The 22,237-nt window shown below is 42.8% G+C and overlaps 1 protein-coding gene across 3 annotated transcripts; it reads right to left on the reverse strand.

Annotated features, from left to right (window-relative positions):
* Positions 1 to 20,911, reverse strand: LOC120062512 (mothers against decapentaplegic homolog 5). Of its 3 annotated transcripts, none has more exons than XM_039012544.1 (9): positions 20,767 to 20,911; positions 16,611 to 16,702; positions 15,987 to 16,184; positions 15,588 to 15,803; positions 9,441 to 9,713; positions 7,561 to 7,662; positions 2,703 to 2,924; positions 1,168 to 1,424; positions 1 to 860 (listed from the first exon to the last, which is right to left on the reverse strand). In XM_039012544.1, the coding sequence occupies exons 3-9, from the start codon at positions 16,171 to 16,173 to the stop codon at positions 717 to 719; spliced, it is 1,401 nt and encodes a 466-aa protein (XP_038868472.1). In that variant the 5' UTR covers positions 16,174 to 16,184; positions 16,611 to 16,702; positions 20,767 to 20,911; the 3' UTR covers positions 1 to 716. The 3 variants fall into 3 exon arrangements, with proteins under 3 accessions (XP_038868472.1, XP_038868470.1, XP_038868471.1); XM_039012542.1 differs by having other exon boundaries at positions 9,435 to 9,713; XM_039012543.1 differs by having other exon boundaries at positions 9,435 to 9,713; positions 16,384 to 16,702.
* Positions 20,912 to 22,237: the final 1,326 nt, after the last annotated feature.

Raw genomic sequence — 22,237 nt, forward strand, 5'->3', positions numbered from 1 at the left:
GCATTGAGTAAAGTAATCCACCATATCATATTTATTAGTTAGACATACTTTATTTAAGGCAGTAAATCAGTGTTTTTTTTCTAGCGATAGAAACTATAAAAAGTTAACATTTTGTTATGAGATCTGGGTCTAATAGTGAACATAATGATATCTATACCTTAAGATGGCAAGAAAGGAAAGTTATCAGAGTAAAATCACAAGTAGTTTGACTGTGGTAAAGGCAGAGTAGTGATACATCATTTTCTTTTAACTGAAACATACAGAAAGAAAATCATTACCAAACATTGAAACATTTAAGGTACATGCTTTCCAGTCCTACTACTCTCAATAGAAGAAGCACATGGTTGGTAGTGATGACTCAGAGCAGTAGTTTGTCCAATATTTTGTGCCGCTACTCTGAATATTCTTCTGTCGGTTTTACGTCTATCTTCTGCTCTCTCAACATAATTCTGCTGCTCTGGGTTCAAAATCCCTTCTGCTGTCAGATAGTGGAAACAGTTCAGCCTTTGAAGACCTGCTTTTGCTCATTAAACAATGCAAAACAATTATAAAGTTAAGTTTGAAAAAAAAAATGTGAAAGAATCTCCCAGCCTGGCGGGCCGCCTTTAGGACACTGAAGAGATGGGATTGAGAGTCTGGTCTGTGGGGTAGGGGGGGGTAACCATTAGGACACTGAAGAGATGGTGGTTGAGAGTCTGATCTGGCGGGGGCCACCATTAGGACACTGAAGAGATGGGGTTGAGAGGAGAGCCCATTTGTGTCAGCACTTTATCCAGCCACTGCAGAGGGCCGTGAAGATGAACTTCTATCCAACAGGGGGTACTGGTGACATCTTGTCGGTGATACTCAGCTCCCCAGCCCTGTGGAGGGGGAGAAAGAGAGATAAAGCTGGGTCATATTCACGAAAGGAAGTAAATGGTCAGAAAAGGAATGAAACAGCAAATTGTCCAATAAGAAATCCTCATTTTCCATTGCACAATGTGTATGCTACAATGTGCCCTAATGTTATTCTCAACACTGCAGATTTGCTCTCTCAATGAAATTAAGTTAATTGTCATTTCCACAAAAACTTTTTTTGAATCACTGGCCAAGATGATAAAATCAGTGAATTGTACATAGTACTGAAACTAGTAGAAACGTTAAAATCAAAATGTAATTGTATATCACCTTTACAAAGCTCATGCGGATGGTGCACATCTTGGTCAGTTCGTAGACAGCCTCAAAGCCATGGTTCACAGACTGGGCCAGTAGCTGAGCAAATTCCTGGTTGTTAAAGATCTTCAGACTGCAGCCACTAGGGATCTTACACACCGTGGTGGGGTGGAAACCATGGTGGTAGTTACAGTTACGGCTCTGAACGAAGATACTGGTGTCACTCAGACACTCTGCATACACCTCACCTCCTACATAGTACAGGTGGACCCCTGAGGAAAGAAAGAACGAGTTACAACCCTGAACAAAGATACTGGTGTCACTTAGACACTCTGCATACACCTCCAACAGTACAGGTGGACCACTGGGGGGGCTGAGAGAGAACAAGTAAAAAAAGCTAAATACTAGTGTTTCAAGCTCCTACAGTAATACCTAGCTAAATGCTAGTGTTTCAAGCTCCTACAGTAATACCTAGCTAAATGCTAGTGTTTCTAGCTCCAACAGTAGAGTAATGACACCTAGCTAAATGCTAGTGTTTCTAGCTCCAACAGTAGAGTAATGACACCTAGCTAAATGCTAGTGTTTCTAGCTCCAACAGTAGAGTAATGACACCTAGCTAAATGCTAGTGTTTCTAGCTCCAACAGTAGAGTAATGATACCTAGCTAAATGCTAGTGTTTCTAGCTCCAACAGTAGAGTAATGACACCTAGCTAAATGCTAGTGTTTCTAGCTCCAACAGTAGAGTAATGACACCTAGCTAAATGCTAGTGTTTCTAGCTCCAACAGTAGAGTAATGACACCTAGCTAAATGCTAGTGTTTCTAGCTCCAACAGTAGAGTAATGACACCTAGCTAAATGCTAGTGTTTCTAGCTCCAACAGTAGAGTAATGACACCTAGCTAAATGCTAGTGTTTCTAGCTCCAACAGTAGAGTAATGACACCTAGCTAAATGCTAGTGTTTCTAGCGCCAACAGTAGAGTAATGACACCTAGCTAAATGCTAGTGTTTCTAGCTCCAACAGTAGAGTAATGACACCTAGCTAAATGCTAGTGTTTCTAGCTCCAACAGTAGAGTAATGACACCTAGCTAAATGCTAGTGTTTCTAGCTCCAACAGTAGAGTAATGACACCTAGCTAAATGCTAGTGTTTCTAGCTCCAACAGTAGAGTAATGACACCTAGCTAAATGCTAGTGTTTCTAGCTCCAACAGTAGAGTAATGACACCTAGCTAAATGCTAGTGTTTCTAGCTCCAACAGTAGAGTAATGACACCTAGCTAAATGCTAGTGTTTCTAGCTCCAACAGTAGAGTAATGACACCTAGCTAAATGCTAGTGTTTCTAGCGCCAACAGTAGAGTAATGACACCTAGCTAAATGCTAGTGTTTCTAGCTCCAACAGTAATACCTTAATAAAATAAACATCCATAAATTAAGAACTGCATGATTCAACAGAACATCATGCATGTTTTTCACCATTCCTTCCCCACACTTTCTCTGAACCTCATATCCACTTTCAACTAATCTAATCATCTCAATGTGTTGCCCTGCTCACCTTTGCCGATGTGGCGGCGTGTGTTCTCTATGGTCGAGTTGCGGTTGACGTTGGAGAGCAACCCCAGGCAGAAGCGGTTCTTGTTGTTGGAGGGGTCGGTGAAGCCGTCCACCAGGACGCTGGTAGAAGAGGCATGGTAGGCCTCACCCACTCTGTTGTTCAACTCATAGTACACAATACTGCACCAGTGGCTCGGTTCCTCATACTCCACTGGCTGCACATCTACAGGGACAAGGTGGAGAGGAGGTTGTTCAACACAAAACGGCACCAGTGGCTAGGTTTCTCATACTCCACATCTACAGGGAGAAGGTGGAGAGGAGGTTCAATTCATAGTACACAATACTGCACCAGTGGCTCGGTTCCTCAAACTCCACATCTACAGGGGTCCTTCTGTGTTGTAAAGGAAAAGGGATGGGTAATCTTGAAAATGTACAATTTAATTTGATCAATTCATGAACGATGTGGTGCATTTGTTGTGCTCATGGTTCCTACTCTCGCGACAATTACGCCTGACAAGGCCAAAGAAATCCACACCTCGCTGGGATAAGCGTGAGGCTCGTATTCATTACTTAAATTATTCCGCTCGGTGTGAACACGAACGAGTCACGCTATTTAAAAACACACTGGAAAACGAGACAGTCTTACGTATAAATGACAAAGCCTAATGTAGCAGGAACAATGTTCACCTGCATGTAGAGTATTTATATTAAGTTCATCAAAATATTATATTCTCATTCTAAAAGGGAAGGAATTAGAAGATGTTACCTCTCTATTCAAGGCTCATATGCATTGCTCTTATGCCCTCTCCTGGTATGAACTGGTACTGGTCTTGTGTCAAGTTCACCGTTGCCGCCATATTTGAGTTCCCTTTCATTTATGACTATGGCAAAGATGGTACATAGAATGTTGAGCTCTTTCTTTGATACGAGGTTGGAGTCTCTTTTTTTGAACTAAATCAAACGGCTATATCTTGTAATTAAAAATAGTAAGGTGGCCAATAACTGCCGATAATACAGGCTGTAATTTTTTTTTGCTAAAACGTTAATCAAAAAGTTCATAGTCGTAGTATTTCCACTGAAATGTCAAACATGCTAATTGCTAACCTGTTAGCTACCATTTTTACGACACCAACAATCACAAAACATTGATATCTTGTGATCAAGCCAACACTGTTGGTCAAATATTAATTAAACACTGTTGAATATGCCGATAATACGGGGTGAAACGCTATCTGTATAAAGTGCCTTTGAATGTATATGGATCAAACTGAAAATCAGATCAGATATTTTAACATCTCAGTATCCTGATGTATTTTGTGCCGTGATGCTAGCTAGCGCTAAATAAACAATCTGAATGTTTACTCTGCTAGCTAATGAGGCGTGAAGTGGCTAACGTCACCTGGAGCGGTCAAGTCAAAAGGTGTGACTACTATATTTTCATGTACAGGAGAAATGTAAATTCATAATGGTCTGATTCTAACGTGAACACCTACTTTGTGGGCTTTATTGCCAGACTACAATAAACGAAGCACTTGCCTGAAACGGAGGATCCTGTGTGTCAGTCCTGCAAAGTAGCGACAGTCAAGAATCAAGGGGTTACACTAACACGCCCTATGAATTAAAAGACTCGCATTTGTTATTTTGTACAGTGCCTTCAGAAAGTATTGAGACCCCTTGACTATTCCCACATTTTGTTACAAATCCTCAGCAATCTACATACAATACCCCATAATGACAAAGCGAAAACAGAAATCACTTATTTATATAAGTATTCAGACCCTTTGCTATGAGACTCGAAATTGAGCTCAGGTGCATCCTGTTTCCATTGATCAACTTCATTGGAGTCCACCTGTGGTAAATTAAATTGATTGGACATGCTTTGGAAAGGCACACACCTGTCTATATAAAAGGTCCCACAGTTGATAGTGCATGTCAGAGCAAAAACCAAGCCATGAGGTCGAAGGAATTGTCCGTAGAGTCAGACAGGATTGTGTCAAGGCACAGATCTGGGGAAGGGTACAAAAAAAAAAAAAAATTATGGAGCATTGAAGATCCCCAAGAACACAGTGGCCTCCATTCTTAAATGGAAGTTTGGAACCACCAAGACTCTTCCTAGAGCAAGCTGCTATAAGACGAGCAATCGGGGGAGGTGACCAAGAACCTGATGGTCACTGACAGAGCTCCTCTATGGAAATGGAAGAAACTTCCAGAAGGACAACCATTACTGCGGCACGCCGCAAAAGCAGGCCTTTATGGTAGAGTGGCCAGACGGAAGCCACTCCTCAGGAAAAGACAGCCCGCTTGGGTTCGCCAAAAGGCATCTAAAGGACTCTTAGAGCCTAAGAAACAAGATTCTCTGGTCTGACGAATCCAAGATTTAACTCTTTGGCCTGAAAGCCAATCGTCACGTCTGGAGGAACCCTGGCACCATCACCGTGCTTCGGCGTCGGGGTGGCAGCATCATCATGCTGTGGAGATATTTTTTCAACGACTGTGAGACTAGTCAGAATCGAGGCAAAGATGAACAGAGAAAGGTACAGCGAGATCCTTGATGAACTCCTGAGCGGTCTGGAGCAGGTTTTTAGACTGGGTCGAAGGGTCACCTTCCAACAGGACAACGACCCTAAGCACACAGCCAAGACAATGTAGGAGTGGCTTCAGGACAAGTCTCTGAATGTTCTTGAGTGGCTCAGCCAGAGCCTGCACTTGAACCCGATCGAACATCTCTGGAGAGACTTGAAAATAGCTGTGCAGCAACGCTCCCCATCCAACCTGACAGAGTTTGAGAGGATCTGCAGAGAAGAATGGGAGAAACCCCCCAAATACAGGTGTGCCAAGCTTTTGGCGTCATACGCAAGAAGACTCGATGCTGTGATCGCTGCCAAAAGGTGCTTCAACAAAGCCCTGAGTAAAGGGTCTGAATACCTGTGATCTCAGTTTATTTGTATAAATTAGCAAAAAAAAGCTAAACAGTTTTTGCTTTGTCATTATGGGCTAGTGTGTAGTTTGATGATGGGGGGGGGGACGAGACGATTTAATACATTTTAGATTAAGGCTGTAACGTTAAAGAACGTGGTCTGAATACTTTCTGAAGGCACTGCATGTCTCGGCGTATGCTCAGGCTGCCCTCGCGCCAATCAGTTCGTGCGCGAGACTAGGGCACAGCTGGCACGGTTTCCCTTACTAGTCCGCAACGCAGGTTCTCTTGACAACCGTGTAGTCACTTCCTCTCCTGGGTGCCCGTACCTCAGCTGAGTTTAAGTTGAGGGATGCGGCGATGGTTTGGGTTGTTGGTCTGGTCGCAGCTCCTGTAAGCTCTGTCATCGGTTAGGAGAGGCTACTCAAAGAGAGAGGGCAACCAGGTTCTGTGAGTATCCCCCCACCACCTGTGTCTGCCTTGGTTAAGCACCGCTTGACTCTTCCCAGAAGGGTCCGGGTCCAACCGCTGTGATTCGGTCCTACGTAGACTTGAGACCAAGCTAGCTAACAAGCACTGCATAGCGTGCTAGCCAGTTTAGCCAACTTGCTGAGGCGAGCTAGTTACTGCTAGCTATTCCGGCTTCCTAATGGTGAACTTGCTAGGGTAGCCCACTTTTTTTTTTAATCACTTGGTTATTCTAAACGGACCGTGCTGCAGTCAAAGAGAATAGCTAACCTAGGTTAGAATAGAATCCTTATCATGGCTAACGTCAGCTAGCATGCATAACAGCTAGCACGCCACAGATAAACGAGTTGGGGACCTCCACATGCTATCCGTACACCCTTCCTGTACTTAGTTCGCCCCGGGAGACTAAGGTGTCCAAATGCAGCCTTCGCCCCAAAAGTCATGGCTATGTCCTACAGGTCCTTAGCTTTGAGCTATTTTCCACACCCTCCTTCTCCTTCTGAAGAATAACAGAGGTTGCATGTCCTGTGTCCGGTGCGAGCTTTATGCACATACATTGAACGGACCCAGGATAAACAGTTATGTGACCAGCTGTGTGTCTGTTATGCTAATCCAGCTGGCAGCAGGGCACTCCCTAAGCAGCGTTTCTCCCACTGGATTTTGGAGGCTATCTCCCTGGCATACAGCAGCAAAGGTTAAAGGTTACCTAGCGGTGTATGTGCCCACTCCACCAGGAGTCTGGCAGCGTCTTGGGCAGTTGTTTAAAGAGTTGACTATAGGAGATGAGTTGGGCATCACCACACACGTCCTCAAGGTTATCGCCTGAGTATCACTGCCCTCAGTGTAGCCCATTGTGCTTACGGCTGGGAAAGGGGAAAGGTCACTAAGCAGCGCTCCGTGTGCTCAATAACCAGACTGCCACATCTTGTTGGGTCAGGTATGGATGGTTTGCCATGGGCCGTTTCATTTAGTATCCATTGGGGTCGGCTTGGGGAGTGAATATATTTCTCCAAGGTATGTTGTAGCGAAGTTGACTGACTGAAAGGGAACAAAACGTTATGATTGTAACTACTGTTCCCCGAAGGAGGGAAACAAGATACAACACTTGTTTGGCCATGAGACCCATTTCTGGGCTCGGGGAAGAACGGTATTAAATTGAAAGAATTAATCCGAGCCAGGATTAAGGCGGGCTTCCAGCGAGGCGCGGATTTCATTGGCCTTGTCATGAGTGATTGTAGATCCTTCAACAGAAGTCACAAGTGTGTGACTCACCAGAGTAACGTACCTCGTTTCCCTCCTTCAGGGAACAGTAGTTAGTCATAACGTTACGATTTCAATTTGTATTGACTGCTATGTGATCAGGACGACACAGACAATTAGGCTAAATCAGTTCCAATGAATGACGGATAATGTCTGAAAGCAGGAATTCCTGTGATCAGAAAAAATAAATAAAGTGTAAAGTCCGACTCCTCACCCCCACTAGGCATGTTCCTGGGGCCGATGCTGCTGGTCTCCATGGACCCCTCCTGTCCCATCTGCTCATCGGGGGGCATGTAAGCCGGGGGTGGGGTATCAGCTGGAAGGGAAGACCACAATGGACGGATAGTTAGGAGACCAGCTGCTGCGGATGACAAATGGCTGTCCACACACTTACAGCGGACGGACACATACACACAAGAAGAGTCTAACGCATGCATGCCCACAGTCACGCACACACTCCGACAACTCCCAAGAGGAGTTAAAAACCCATCCACCACCACAGGATCTTTCTCTACCCGGAAACAGGTGTAGGGTTTCACACATCCGTCACATGGAACACTAATGTATGGCTCTATGGACAGTCCGACTTGTTTTGTATTACACAATTACTTATGGAGGACAGAAATTGAGAAAGTGGGGAGTGGGTGTGGGGACAATTGGTAATGTTTTTTTTTTATGAAAAGGCTAGTCTTCCTACAGACCAAACATTTACAGGTTACCACGTTGCTTAGAGGGTGGCCAGATTTCTCTGGAGATGTATTCGTATTTCTGAAAAATAACACGGCTTCCCAACGTGACAACTCAATCAACACTGCTTTTCATCCTGTTACACCACATAGAAGTGATAGCACTAGCACTGCAGTGTTTCATACCCGGGGGCAATTCACCACAAAAGCAGTGGTGTACAGTTCTTAAGTAAAAAAATACCACTTAAGTCGTTTTTTGGGGGGTATCTGTACTACTATTTACCTTTTACTTCACTACATCTCTAAAGAAAATGTACTTTTTACATTCTCCCTGACACCCAAAAGTACTAGTTACATTTTGAATGCTTAGCAGGACAAACAATGGTCCAACTCTCACTAAACAGAACATCCCTGGTCATCCCTACTGCCTCTGATCTGGTGGACTCACTAAACACAAATTATTTGTTTTTAAATTATGTTTGAGTGTGACCCTGGTTATCTGTAAATAAATAGTGTGCCGTCTGTTTGCTTAATGTAAGGAATGTTAAATTATCCATACTTTTACTTTTGATACTTAAGTATATTTAAAACCCAAATACTTTTACTCAAGTAGTATTTTATTGGATGATTTTCACTTGAGTCCTTTTCTATTAAGGTATCTTTACTTTTACTCAAGTAGGAGTATGAAGTACATTTTCCACCACTGCATAGAAGTGAAAGCACTGCAGTGATTCAAACCTGGGGGGGCAATTCACCACATAGAAGTGAAAGCACTGCAGTGATTCAAACCTGGGGGGGCAATTCACCACATAGAAGTGAAAGCACTGCAGTGATTCAATTCAAAAAAATAAATTCAAAAAAGACAAAGGCTCCAGCCTCTTTTCCGCACTGCCATTCTGCCTGCCTGACTACAACAGCCCATCAATCTGTTGTGGATAAGTGCAGCAGCAAACCTCACTGGCTGGGGATATATTCACCAGAACAGGAGCTGGAGGTCAGACCTATGCTGTGTCCAGCGATGGGCGCACTGACTGACGCTCACCAGTCACCCTGATGCAGACCTTTGGTATACACTTTAGTCGCCATTTTTGACTGTCCCCCTGGCTGGCAGAAGACCCTGGTTTGTATCATCAGAAATTGTTAGAAAATCAAACCAAATTGTTCTCCACAGATTTCTAATCCCATTTTTTATTAAAGAAAAAATAATACTTATTTTAAATGGCAATCTTACTTCCCTTTTACATTTTCACATAGAGGCCAAAGGCAGTGTGAGACCAGGTGTGGTGTACAAGTGTGAAAACCCAGTGTGAATACATGACATATGCTGTTAGCCTATTATATTGTAATAGCAGCTATCAATAAACACATAAGTGCATGATAAAGGATAGGAGTGTATACTGACATCTACCTGGAAGCTGGAAAGGGCTGGAGGGTCCAGAGCTGGCAGGAGAGTTGGGGTAGGTGCCCACCCCTCCGCTGGAGGCTGGGGAGGGAGGGTAAGGGGAGTTGGGGGAGATTGGGAAGGAGGTGACGCTGCCCCCGCTGTGCTGCTGGAAGGACTCTGGGAAGGTGGCGTTCACGGGCATGTGGGGCTCGTTGTGAGTCATGTTCCTGAACTGGACCAGGAGGCTGTGTTGTGGGTTGAACTCACTGTGGCGAGGCACCAACACCGGAGGCAGCACTGGTGGAGAAGAGATTTAAATAAATATACATATTGATTTGAAACACCTTAAAAAAAAACAGGAATCTTGGGACACTAGTATTTCATTTGAAACCATTGAAAACATAGGTACTACACACTAATAATGGACTCTTCTCATGACCTGTTGTCATTGGTGGCTGTGGTGCATGTGGTGCATGTCCAACTGCAGAATATTTACATGTTGTCAATACCAGTTGTTTTTTTCCATTTCATTCTAAAAACATGGCAATATGATGCAGGTCCTACTGATCAGGCCATCTGTAATGGCAATATGATGCAGGTCCTACTGATCAGGTCATCTGTAATGGCAATATGATGCAGGTCCTACTGATCAGGTCATCTGTAATGGCAATATGATGCAGATCCTACTGATCAGGCCATCTGTAATGGCAATATGATGCAGGTCCTACTGATCAGGTCATCTGTAATGGCAATATGATGCAGATCCTACTGATCAGGCCATCTGTAATGGCAATATGATGCAGATCCTACTGATCAGGCCATCTGTAATGGCAATATGATGCAGGTCCTACTGATCAGGTCATCTGTAATGGCAATATGATGCAGGTCCTACTGATCAGGCCATCTGTAATGCCAATATGATGCAGGTCCTACTGATCAGGCCATCTGTAATGGCAATATGATGCAGGTCCTACTGATCAGGCCATCTGTAATGGCAATATGATGCAGGTCCTACTGATCAGGTCATCTGTAATGCCAATATGATGCAGGTCCTACTGATCAGGCCATCTGTAATGGCAATATGATGCAGGTCCTACTGATCAGGCCATCTGTAATGGCAATATGATGCAGGTCCTACTGATCAGGCCATCTGTAATGGCAATATGATGCAGGTCCTACTGATCAGGTCATCTGTAATGCCAATATGATGCAGGTCCTACTGATCAGGTCATCTGTAATGGCAATATGATGCAGGTCCTACTGATCAGGTCATCTGTAATGCCAATATGATGCAGGTCCTACTGATCAGGCCATCTGTAATGGCAATATGATGCAGGTCCTACTGATCAGGCCATCTGTAATGGCAATATGATGCAGATCCTACTGATCAGGCCATCTGTAATGGCAATATGATGCAGATCCTACTGATCAGGCCATCTGTAATGGCAATATGATGCAGGTCCTACTGATCAGGCCATCTGTAATGGCAATATGATGCAGATCCTACTGATCAGGCCATCTGTAATGGCAATATGATGCAGATCCTACTGATCAGGCCATCTGTAATGGCAATATGATGCAGGTCCTACTGATCAGGTCATCTGTAATGGCAATATGATGCAGGTCCTACTGATCAGGCCATCTGTAATGGCAATATGATGCAGGTCCTACTGATCAGGTCATCTGTAACTGCTCTGCGCCGACATGTGACCGACAGCTTTGTTTTTACCAATTCAAGGGCAGATATCACGTCACTCAGACGAGACAACACATCCATCTCAAGGGTAGCAGCCAGATAGCCCCCATATTGTTTTGAGGAAATCACCTTGAGACATATTTCTTGGAAATCAAAATAGTATAAATAGTCAAGGATGCAGTACTCTCCTTCAATTGGTTAAATGATCATGATGCAGTACTCTCCTTCAATTGGTTAAATGGTCATGATGCAGTACTCTCCTTCAATTGGTTAAATGATCATGATGCAGTACTCTCCTTCAATTGGTTAAATGGTCAGGATGCAGTACTCTCCTTCAATTGGTTAATTAGTCATGATGCAGTACTCTCCTTCAATTGGTTAAATGGTCAGGATGCAGTACTCTCCTTCAATTGGTTAAATGGTCAGGATGCAGTACTCTCCTTCAATTGGTTAATTAGTCATGATGCAGTACTCTCCTTCAATTGGTTAATTAGTCATGATGCAGTACTCTCCTTCAATTGGTTAATTAGTCATGATGCAGTACTCTCAATTGGTTAAATAGTCATGATGCAGTACTCTCCTTCAATTGGTTAAATAGTCATGATGCAGTACTCTCCTTCAATTGGTTAAATAGTCATGATGCAGTACTCTCCTTCAATTGGTTAATTAGTCATGATGCAGTACTCTCCTTCAATTGGTTAAATAGTCATGATGCAGTACTCTCCTTCAATTGGTTAAATAGTCATGATGCAGTACTCTCCTTCAATTGGTTAAATGGTCAGGATGCAGTACTCTCCTTCAATTGGTTAAATGGTCAGGATGCAGTACTCTCCTTCAATTGGTTAAATAGTCATGATGCAGTATTCTCCTTCAATTGGTTAAATGGTCATGATGCAGTATTCTCCTTCAATTGGTTAATTGGTCATGATGCAGTACTCTCCTTCAATTGGTTAAATAGTCATGATGCAGTACTCTCCTTCAATTGGTTAATTGGTCAGGATGCAGTATTCTCCTTCAATTGGTTAATTGGTCATGATGCAGTACTCTCCTTCAATTGGTTAATTAGTCATGATGCAGTACTCTCCTTCAATTGGTTAATTAGTCATGATGCAGTACTCTCCTTCAATTGGTTAATTGGTCATGATGCAGTACTCTCCTTCAATTGGTTAAATAGTCAGGATGCAGTACTCTCCTTCAATTGGTTAAATGGTCATGATGCAGTACTCTCCTTCAATTGGTTAAATGGTCAGGATGCAGTATTCTCCTTCAATTGGTTAATTGGTCAGGATGCAGTATTCTCCTTCAATTGGTTAATTGGTCAGGATGCAGTATTCTCCTTCAATTGGTTAATTGGTCATGATGCAGTACTCTCCTTCAAGTGGTTAAATGGTCATGATGCAGTACTCTCCTTCAATTGGTTAAATGGTCATGATGCAGTACTCTCCTTCAATTGGTTAAATAGTCATGATGCAGTACTCTCCTTCAATTGGTTAATTAGTCATGATGCAGTACTCTCCTTCAATTGGTTAAATGGTCAGGATGCAGTACTCTCCTTCAATTGGTTAAATAGTCATGATGCAGTACTCTCCTTCAATTGGTTAAATAGTCATGATGCAGTACTCTCCTTCAATTGGTTAAATAGTCATGATGCAGTACTCTCCTTCAATTGGTTAATTAGTCATGATGCAGTACTCTCCTTCAATTGGTTAAATGGTCAGGATGCAGTACTCTCCTTCAATTGGTTAAATGGTCAGGATGCAGTACTCTCCTTCAATTGGTTAAATGGTCATGATGCAGTACTCTCCTTCAATTGGTTAAATAGTCATGATGCAGTACTCTCCTTCAATTGGTTAATTAGTCATGATGCAGTACTCTCCTTCAATTGGTTAAATGGTCAGGACGCAGTACTCTCCTTCAATTGGTTAAATAGTCATGATGCAGTACTCTCCTTCAATTGGTTAAATGGTCATGATGCAGTACTCTCCTTCAATTGGTTAAATAGTCATGACGCAGTACTCTCCTTCAATTGGTTAAATAGTCATGATGCAGTACTCTCCTTCAAGTGGTTAAATGGTCATGATGCAGTACTCTCCTTCAATTGGTTAAATGGTCATGATGCAGTACTCTCCTTCAATTGGTTAAATAGTCATGATGCAGTACTCTCCTTCAATTGGTTAATTGGTCAGGATGCAGTATTCTCCTTCAATTGGTTAATTGGTCATGACGCAGTACTCTCCTTCAATTGGTTAATTAGTCATGATGCAGTACTCTCCTTCAATTGGTTAATTAGTCATGATGCAGTATTCTCCTTCAATTGGTTAAATGGTCATGATGCAGTACTCTCCTTCAATTGGTTAATTGGTCATGATGCAGTACTCTCCTTCAAGTGGTTACATAGTCATGATGCAGTACTCTCCTTCAATTGGTTAAATAGTCATGATGCAGTACTCTCCTTCAATTGGTTAAATGGTCAGGATGCAGTACTCTCCTTCAATTGGTTAAATGGTCATGATGCAGTACTCTCCTTCAATTGGTTAAATAGTCATGATGCAGTACTCTCCTGCAGTACTCTCCTTCAATTGGTTAAATAGTCATGATGCAGTACTCTCCTTCAATTGGTTAAATAGTCATGATGCAGTACTCTCCTTCAATTGGTTAATTAGTCATGATGCAGTACTCTCCTTCAATTGGTTAAATGGTCAGGATGCAGTACTCTCCTTCAATTGGTTAAATGGTCAGGATGCAGTACTCTCCTTCAATTGGTTAAATGGTCATGATGCAGTACTCTCCTTCAATTGGTTAAATAGTCATGATGCAGTACTCTCCTTCAATTGGTTAATTAGTCATGATGCAGTACTCTCCTTCAATTGGTTAAATGGTCAGGACGCAGTACTCTCCTTCAATTGGTTAAATAGTCATGATGCAGTACTCTCCTTCAATTGGTTAAATGGTCATGATGCAGTACTCTCCTTCAATTGGTTAAATAGTCATGACGCAGTACTCTCCTTCAATTGGTTAAATAGTCATGATGCAGTACTCTCCTTCAAGTGGTTAAATGGTCATGATGCAGTACTCTCCTTCAATTGGTTAAATGGTCATGATGCAGTACTCTCCTTCAATTGGTTAAATAGTCATGATGCAGTACTCTCCTTCAATTGGTTAATTGGTCAGGATGCAGTATTCTCCTTCAATTGGTTAATTGGTCATGACGCAGTACTCTCCTTCAATTGGTTAATTAGTCATGATGCAGTACTCTCCTTCAATTGGTTAATTAGTCATGATGCAGTATTCTCCTTCAATTGGTTAAATGGTCATGATGCAGTACTCTCCTTCAATTGGTTAATTGGTCATGATGCAGTACTCTCCTTCAAGTGGTTACATAGTCATGATGCAGTACTCTCCTTCAATTGGTTAAATAGTCATGATGCAGTACTCTCCTTCAATTGGTTAAATGGTCAGGATGCAGTACTCTCCTTCAATTGGTTAAATGGTCATGATGCAGTACTCTCCTTCAATTGGTTAAATAGTCATGATGCAGTACTCTCCTGCAGTACTCTCCTTCAATTGGTTAAATAGTCATGATGCAGTACTCTCCTTCAATTGGTTAATTAGTCAGGATGCAGTACTCTCCTTCAATTGGTTAAATGGTCAGGATGCAGTACTCTCCTTCAATTGGTTAAATGGTCATGATGCAGTACTCTCCTTCAATTGGTTAAATGGTCATGATGCAGTACTCTCCTTCAATTGGTTAAATAGTCATGATGCAGTACTCTCCTTCAATTGGTTAATTAGTCATGATGCAGTACTCTCCTTCAATTGGTTAAATGGTCAGGACGCAGTACTCTCCTTCAATTGGTTAAATGGTCATGATGCAGTACTCTCCTTCAATTGGTTAAATAGTCATGATGCAGTACTCTCCTTCAATTGGTTAAATGGTCAGGATGCAGTACTCTCCTTCAATTGGTTAAATAGTCATGATGCAGTACTCTCCTTCAATTGGTTAAATAGTCATGATGCAGTACTCTCCTTCAATTGGTTAAATGGTCATGATGCAGTACTCTCCTTCAATTGGTTAAATAGTCATGATGCAGTACTCTCCTTCAATTGGTTAAATGGTCATGATGCAGTACTCTCCTTCAATTGGTTAAATGGTCATGATGCAGTACTCTCCTTCAATTGGTTAAATGGTCATGATGCAGTACTCTCCTTCAATTGGTTAAATGGTCATGATGCAGTACTCTCCTTCAATTGGTTAAATGGTCAGGATGCAGTACTCTCCTTCAAGTGGTTAAACGGTAACTTAAGTCAGATTCTCCTTACTGTGTCATGTTCAGTCCCTGCAGAAGGACGTGCGCAACAGCCACAAAACCATCACGTACAGGCTAGGTCTTTCAATGCATTGGATCAATACTATAGTAGGAACAAACACGATTTAGATGCCAGTATGTACTAGCTACAAGCTAGTGGTTACTTACCTGGGCTCTCTACTCTCTTGTAGTGGTAGGGGTTAATGCAGACCTCCTTCTGCTTGGAGCCAAAGGGGTATTCACACACCTCCAGAGGCTTGAGCTCATGGTGAGACTGTAGGTCGGGCCACCTCCACACTCTGCAGTAGATAACGTGGGGGAGACCCTTCCTGTGGGACACCTGGAGACGACCGTCCAGAGACCGAGGGATGGTCACACACTTACCTGGCAGGGCAGGAGATAGAGAGACGGGTTAGGGAAGGTTCGAAAATATCTGGACCAAGTATGATGCTGCTATAAAGTAATAGTCTAGCAGACTCTCTGATCCAAAGAGACAGTGTCTCTCTCACACCTGGCCCGGACCAAGTATGATGCTGCACACAGTACACTACAGGCAGGGACACTCACTGGGCTGTCCTGGGCTGCTGAGGGCTTTCTCCAGGTCCTCCATGGCTCCCTTCTTCTTCTTCAGTTTCTTGACCAGGGCGTCAACAGCCTTCTCAGCCCATTTCTCCTCCTCGTCCCCCTGCTTCCACCCCAGCAGACGCTTCACAGCTGGACTGGTGAAGGAGAAGAGGCTGGACATAGAGGTCATGGTGCTGCTGTCTGTGGTGAGAAGGAGTGGAGGGAGGGAGAGAGAAATTTACCAGAAAGTTAGGTGATTGACGAGTCCTCTTCTTGGATCACAGTTAACAGGGAGGGAGAATGTGTGTGTGTGTGTGTGTGTGTGTGTGTGTGTGTGTGTGTGTGTGTGTGTGTGTGTGTGTGGTGGGGGGGTGGAGAGAGGAGGCTTAGCCTTGCACACCAAGGACAGGAAATAGAGGCAGGACGCAGGCAGGACACAGCTGCTCAGGAAAGGAAAGCCTGCCGTGAGGTGGGATATACCCTGGCACTGGGTCACAACCAACCCCACTGAGGGGAGTGCAGTTTGGGGAACAAGTCCAGCTGAGATCCCACCTCTCTGGGACACAACAGCCCAGAGGATTTACAAACGTAGCTAGTCAATAGGCAGATATAAATAGGAAAAAGGACCTATTCTCTCCTCTTCTCCCTCTCGTTCTGAGTCTCTGGTTTAGTCCATATGATGTGGTGGCCAGCGCCTGGGTTAAGGTCTAGTGTGGAACCTGGAGGAGAAAAGATTAGAAGCTGTTAGAAATATATTGCAAAACAGAATCTTTAGGTTAGGTGACATCTAGGACTGGGACGATAACAATATCACCATACGCCTTAGTATCGTGGCAAGGAAACAAAACACAAAGTGTATTAACATCGACCTGGCCAAGGCTTTCGACTCTGTCAATCACCGCATTCTTATCGGCAGACTCAACCGCCTTGGTTTCTCAAAATGACTGCCTTGCCTGGTTCACCAACTACTTCTCTGATAGAGTTAAGTGTGTCAAATCGGAGGGCCTGTTGTCCGGACCGCTGGCAGTCTCTATGGAGGTGCCACAGGGTTCAATTCTCAGGCCGACACTTCTCTGTACACATCAATGATGTTGCTCTTGCTGCTGGTGATTCTCTGACCCACCTCTACGCAGACGACACCATTCTGTATACTTCTGGCCCTTCTTTGGACACTGTGCTAACAAACCTCCAGACGAGCTTCAATGCCATACAACACTCCTTCTGTGACCTCCAACTGCTCTTAAATGCAAGTAAAACTAAATGCATGCTCTTAAACCGAGCACTGCCCGCACCTGCCCACCCGTCTAGCATCACTATTCTGACTTAGAATGCATGGACAACTACCTAGGTGTCTGGTTAGACTGTAAACTCTCATTCGACTCACATTTAGCATCTCAAATCGAAAATTAAATGTAGAGTCGGCTTCCTATTTCGCAATAAAGCCTCCTTCACTCATGCTGCCAAACATACCCTCGTAAAACTGACTATCCTACCGATCCTTGACTTGAGGCTACTTTGTAAATGACATCGCCCACACTCTACTCAGCAAATTGGATGCAGTCTATCACAGTGCCATCCGTTTTGTCACCAAAGCCCCATACGACGACCCACCACTACGACGTGTAAGCTCTCGTTGGCTGGCCCTCGCTTCATATTCGGCACCAAACCCACTGGCTCCAGGTCATCTATAAGTCTTTGCTAGGTAAAGCTCCGCTTTATCTCAGCTCCACTGGTCACCATAGCAGCACCCACCCGTAGCACGCGCTCCAGCAGGTATATTTCACTGGTCATCCCCAAAGCCTATTCCTACTTTGGCCGCCTTTCCTTCCAGTTCTCTGCTGCCAATGACTGGAACGAACTGCAAAAATCACTGAAGCCTTATATCCCCCTCTCTAACTTTAAGCATCAGCTGTCAGAGCAGCTCACAGATCACTGCACATAGCCCATCCAACTACCTCATCCCCATATTGTAATATATATATATTTTTTCCTCCTTTGCACCCCAGTATCTCTACTTGCACATTCATCTTCTGCACATCTATCACTCCAGTGTTTAATTGCTAAATTGTAATTACTTCGCCACTACAGCCTATTTATTGCCTTACCTCATTTGCCCACACTGTATATAGACTTTTCTATTGTGTTATTGACTGTATATTTATTCCTGTTTGTTTATTCCATGTGTAACTCTGTGTTGTTTGTGTCTCACTGCTTTGCTTTATCTTGGCCAGGTCGCAGTTGTAAATGAGAACATGTTCTCAACCGGCCTACCTGGTTAAATAAAGGTGAAATAAAAAATAAATAAAAGCAATGTCATCTAGAGCAGTGGTTCCCAAACTGTGGGGCGCGTCACCTTATTTTTAAAGGAACTCAGTCTGGCTTGAAACTTACTCTTGAAAGTTGTAATAGTAAAAATGCACAAGGTGCCATTTCAAAAATTGGGTAATGCATCATCAGTTCCTTTTGTCATGCTAGTCATTGCACACCTTTAAAGAGCTTTTTTATAAAATTGTCAAATGCCCATGTTAAGTTTATTTAACCCATAGATTGTCGGGAATTTTTTTGTCACTCAAATATCACATGAATACACATGAGATATGCCGAAATGTATAGCGCCCCTTTACTAAATGTGTAGAATAGCAGGAAATAAGCTTTAAACCTGCTACATTCTGCCAACCAACAAGAGGGGTGTGAACTGTTTGTGTCATGAACAGTGCTTGTTGCCATAGAAATAGACTTGGAGCACACAAGGGGGGGGCCTTGAGTGTAAATGTTTGGAAACGCCTGATCTAGAATCACATGTATTTATCTACCACGCTATAGCACACAATATTTCACATACAGCAGGTTTTTAAAAGATCAAAGAGTATGGTATGCTTGAGATACAGTTATCTTCACAGCACTAGTGACATCTGTAAGCAACAGCCTCACAATGCCCCAATCTGGGCGATGTATGGATGGGATAGAGAGACAGACAGACAGACAGCCTGGCGGACAGAGACCTCTGGGTAGGCAGGCAGACAGATCTCTGGGTGGACAGGCAGGGGAAAACCGGCTGATAGACAGGCAGACATATCTGGGTGGACAGAGGCAGAAAGAACACAGGCATGGCCGCACAGCTGTTGAAAACAGCCCTAGCAGAGGATGTGAGGTCACTGAAAGCTGCTTCCTCTCCCATCCTTTCCCATCATATCCCTCCCTTACGGCACACAGCTGTCCAACAGCACCAGGCAGTTTACCGCTTCATTGGTACAATAGGGAAAAAGCACTAATGGAGCTCTATAGGCAATACAATATACCCTACACTTCAGTCACCAAAGGGAGAAAAAAATTAGCTTTGCATGCGTCATGATTAAGTGAGATGACAGGGCATACAAGGAGAACAAAAATGTAGCAGAGGCTAGGTAGGCCATTTACTGACTCTAAAGATGCACGTAGGCCTGTTTCAACCACAAAGATATGGATAACTGGGCTATAAGCTAGGTGGGTAAGCAAGCATGACCAAATAATATGCTGGTTTCTGTGAGGCTGTAATGCCATGTGAGCGATGACAGCAATACAATAACTTTAATGACAGGAAACGTGCACAGATCCCCAGAGTCCAGCAACTGATCACACCTCAGTATTTTCCTGTCTGGCTGTCCTGTAGCAGGGTCAGGAAGCAACACAAACAGTGTCTGGCTGGAGAGACCATGGCAGTCACCATGGGTACCAGGTTTTGAGAGTGCCTCAATTCAGTAAACATTGGGCAGAAAAACAGAATGTTGTTGAGATGAAGCTTAGCGAAAAGTATCGCAACATTCAACGTAGAGAAAATATAAATCACGTTGAGACAATTCTGACATGGCATGTTCTGGCTACACGGTGAAAGTGAAAAGACAAATTATGATTCAGGTAACTAAGCATGAGATGTCTCCCCACCCAAGGTGATACTCAAGAGGATATTGCCTAATTGCCACAAAGGATGATCATTTGACACCAGAAACCCACACTGACATCTTTACTGCAGGATGATAAATCAAAAACTACTTGACCCATAATCACAACCATTATACCACTGAAGCTTGAAACGAGCACAAAAGACATGTCCCGATTCCCATAGAAACAACTTTGTAAACGTAACTAGTTACACTGAACAATGTGACAAAGTAGCTAACGTTAACTTCCAAGGTACACAATCACATTGAATGCCTAGCTAGCTCGAAAGTATAGGTAACTAAAATTCCACTTGATGTTTATACACATAGTTAGCTAGCCATGTCTTGTGTCAGATACCTATAATTATGTATGTAGCTATGTGATTAGTTATGGCTATGAAGAGTGGAAAATATATAAACTCATCCAATTTCGCTAAAGTGAACTTAGCTAACTACGTTTGTTAGCTAAGCCTAGCCAAGTAACGTTAGCTACCGTTAAAGCTAACGTTAGCTTGCTCAACACGCTACAAGTTAATTAACTAGCTTAGCTAGACAGTTGGTTATCGTTGTTGAACCGAATTGATGTTACAATCAAAGTTATTTGTGTGGTTTCACATGGCTGAGGTTAACACGTCCTATTTTGACCACAAATCTCGTTTTTATCCCACCCCAAGTCTAGCTAGCTACCTCTTCCCTCTCCACCATTCCAGAGATAACTTTTGCAATCACTTCTCTAGCTAACTGGCTAGCTACACCCCTCTGGAAAAGTACCCAAGCCTATCTTCACTGATTAAAACTTGGTAATTTGGTAGCCTTCCCATGGAAACATGCTTATCTAGTAGATAAACTATAATTTCGTCGCATACCTTTGAATAATTGAGGCAGGCTGGTCGCTTCCTTATTATTTTTTTCTCTATTTAAAGCAGTCCGACAATAAGCTGTTTTTTAATTTTCGACTTTTTTCCACCAATGCCTGTTTCCCCCACTCTCCCGACTCCTCTGTCCTGGCGTCAAGACTGGGAGGCGGAGCGCATATCCCTCCGCTAAATGAGCGATTTTACTCTGTTCTTCATCTTTTTACACTTTGTCACAGTCTTCTTCAAATGAGAGCTATTCCACGTTAAAAGAGTGATGCTGAGACTCAGATTTCTCACTTAAAAATGTATGTCAAACAAAAAACAATAATTGCAACCATTACAACTCTATGCACAAGGACTACTTTATACAATTTCCATAGAACATTTTACTAAAACATTTACTTGAAGAATCGTGCAGATGCAACGTTTGGTAACAGAATGAGTTTGTACTGTTTGTGCCATAATTCTGTTCCCAATCTTTGTTTCTGCACTGTTCTTCAAGTAAATATTAATACTTTACTACATTTGTAAAGCGCTTTTCATTATACAGGACAATCTCAAATTGTATAAAATAAAATATATATTAAAAAATTGTATAAGTTTCAGTGGAAATTATTAAAAGCAGTCCTTGTTCATAGAGTTGTATGGTTGGGTTAACTTTGCAATCATTTCTCTTTGTTTGACATTTTAAAGTGAAAAAACTGAGTCTCAGAATCACTCTGTTATCGTGGAATTGCCCATGAGCGGTTTGTAAAGAAATATGTTGTAAATAAAAATCATCATAATCGTACATCGTGGTCCGATGAAGCGGACGCTAAACCATAGGACTGTTTCGCTAGCAGACTGGAATATGTTCTGGGTTTCATCTGATAACATTGAGGAGTTTACCACACTTTCATTAAAAAGTGCATCGACGATGTCACCCCCACAGTTATTTTTTTAATTTCACCTTTATTTAACCAGGTAGGCTAGTTGAGAACAAGTTCTCATTTACAACTGCGACCTGGCCAAGATAAAGCAAAGCAGTGCGACAAACAGAGTTACACATGGAACAAACAAACATGCAGTCAATAATACAATAGAAAAAGTCTATATACAGTGTGTGAAAATGAGGTAGGATAAGGGAGGTAAGGCAATAAATAGGCCATAGTGGCAGAATAACTACAATCTAGCAATTAAAACACTGGAGTGATAGATGTGCAGAAGATGAGTGTGCAAGTAGAGATACTGGGGTGCAAAGGAGCAAAATAAATAAAATAACAGTATGGGGGATGAGGTAGTTGGATGGGCTATTTACAGATGGACTATGTACAGGTGCAGTGACTATGCACCCCAACCAGAAGCCATGGATTACAGGCAACATCTGCACTGAGCTAAAGGCTAGAGCTGCCACTTTCAAGGAGCGGGATATTAATCCAGACACTTATAAGAAACCCAGATATGACTGCTGACGAGCCGTCAAATAAGCAGTGTGTCAATA

Source organism: Salvelinus namaycush, chromosome 17, assembly GCF_016432855.1.
Source record: "Salvelinus namaycush isolate Seneca chromosome 17, SaNama_1.0, whole genome shotgun sequence".
Taxonomy (NCBI): domain Eukaryota; kingdom Metazoa; phylum Chordata; class Actinopteri; order Salmoniformes; family Salmonidae; genus Salvelinus; species Salvelinus namaycush.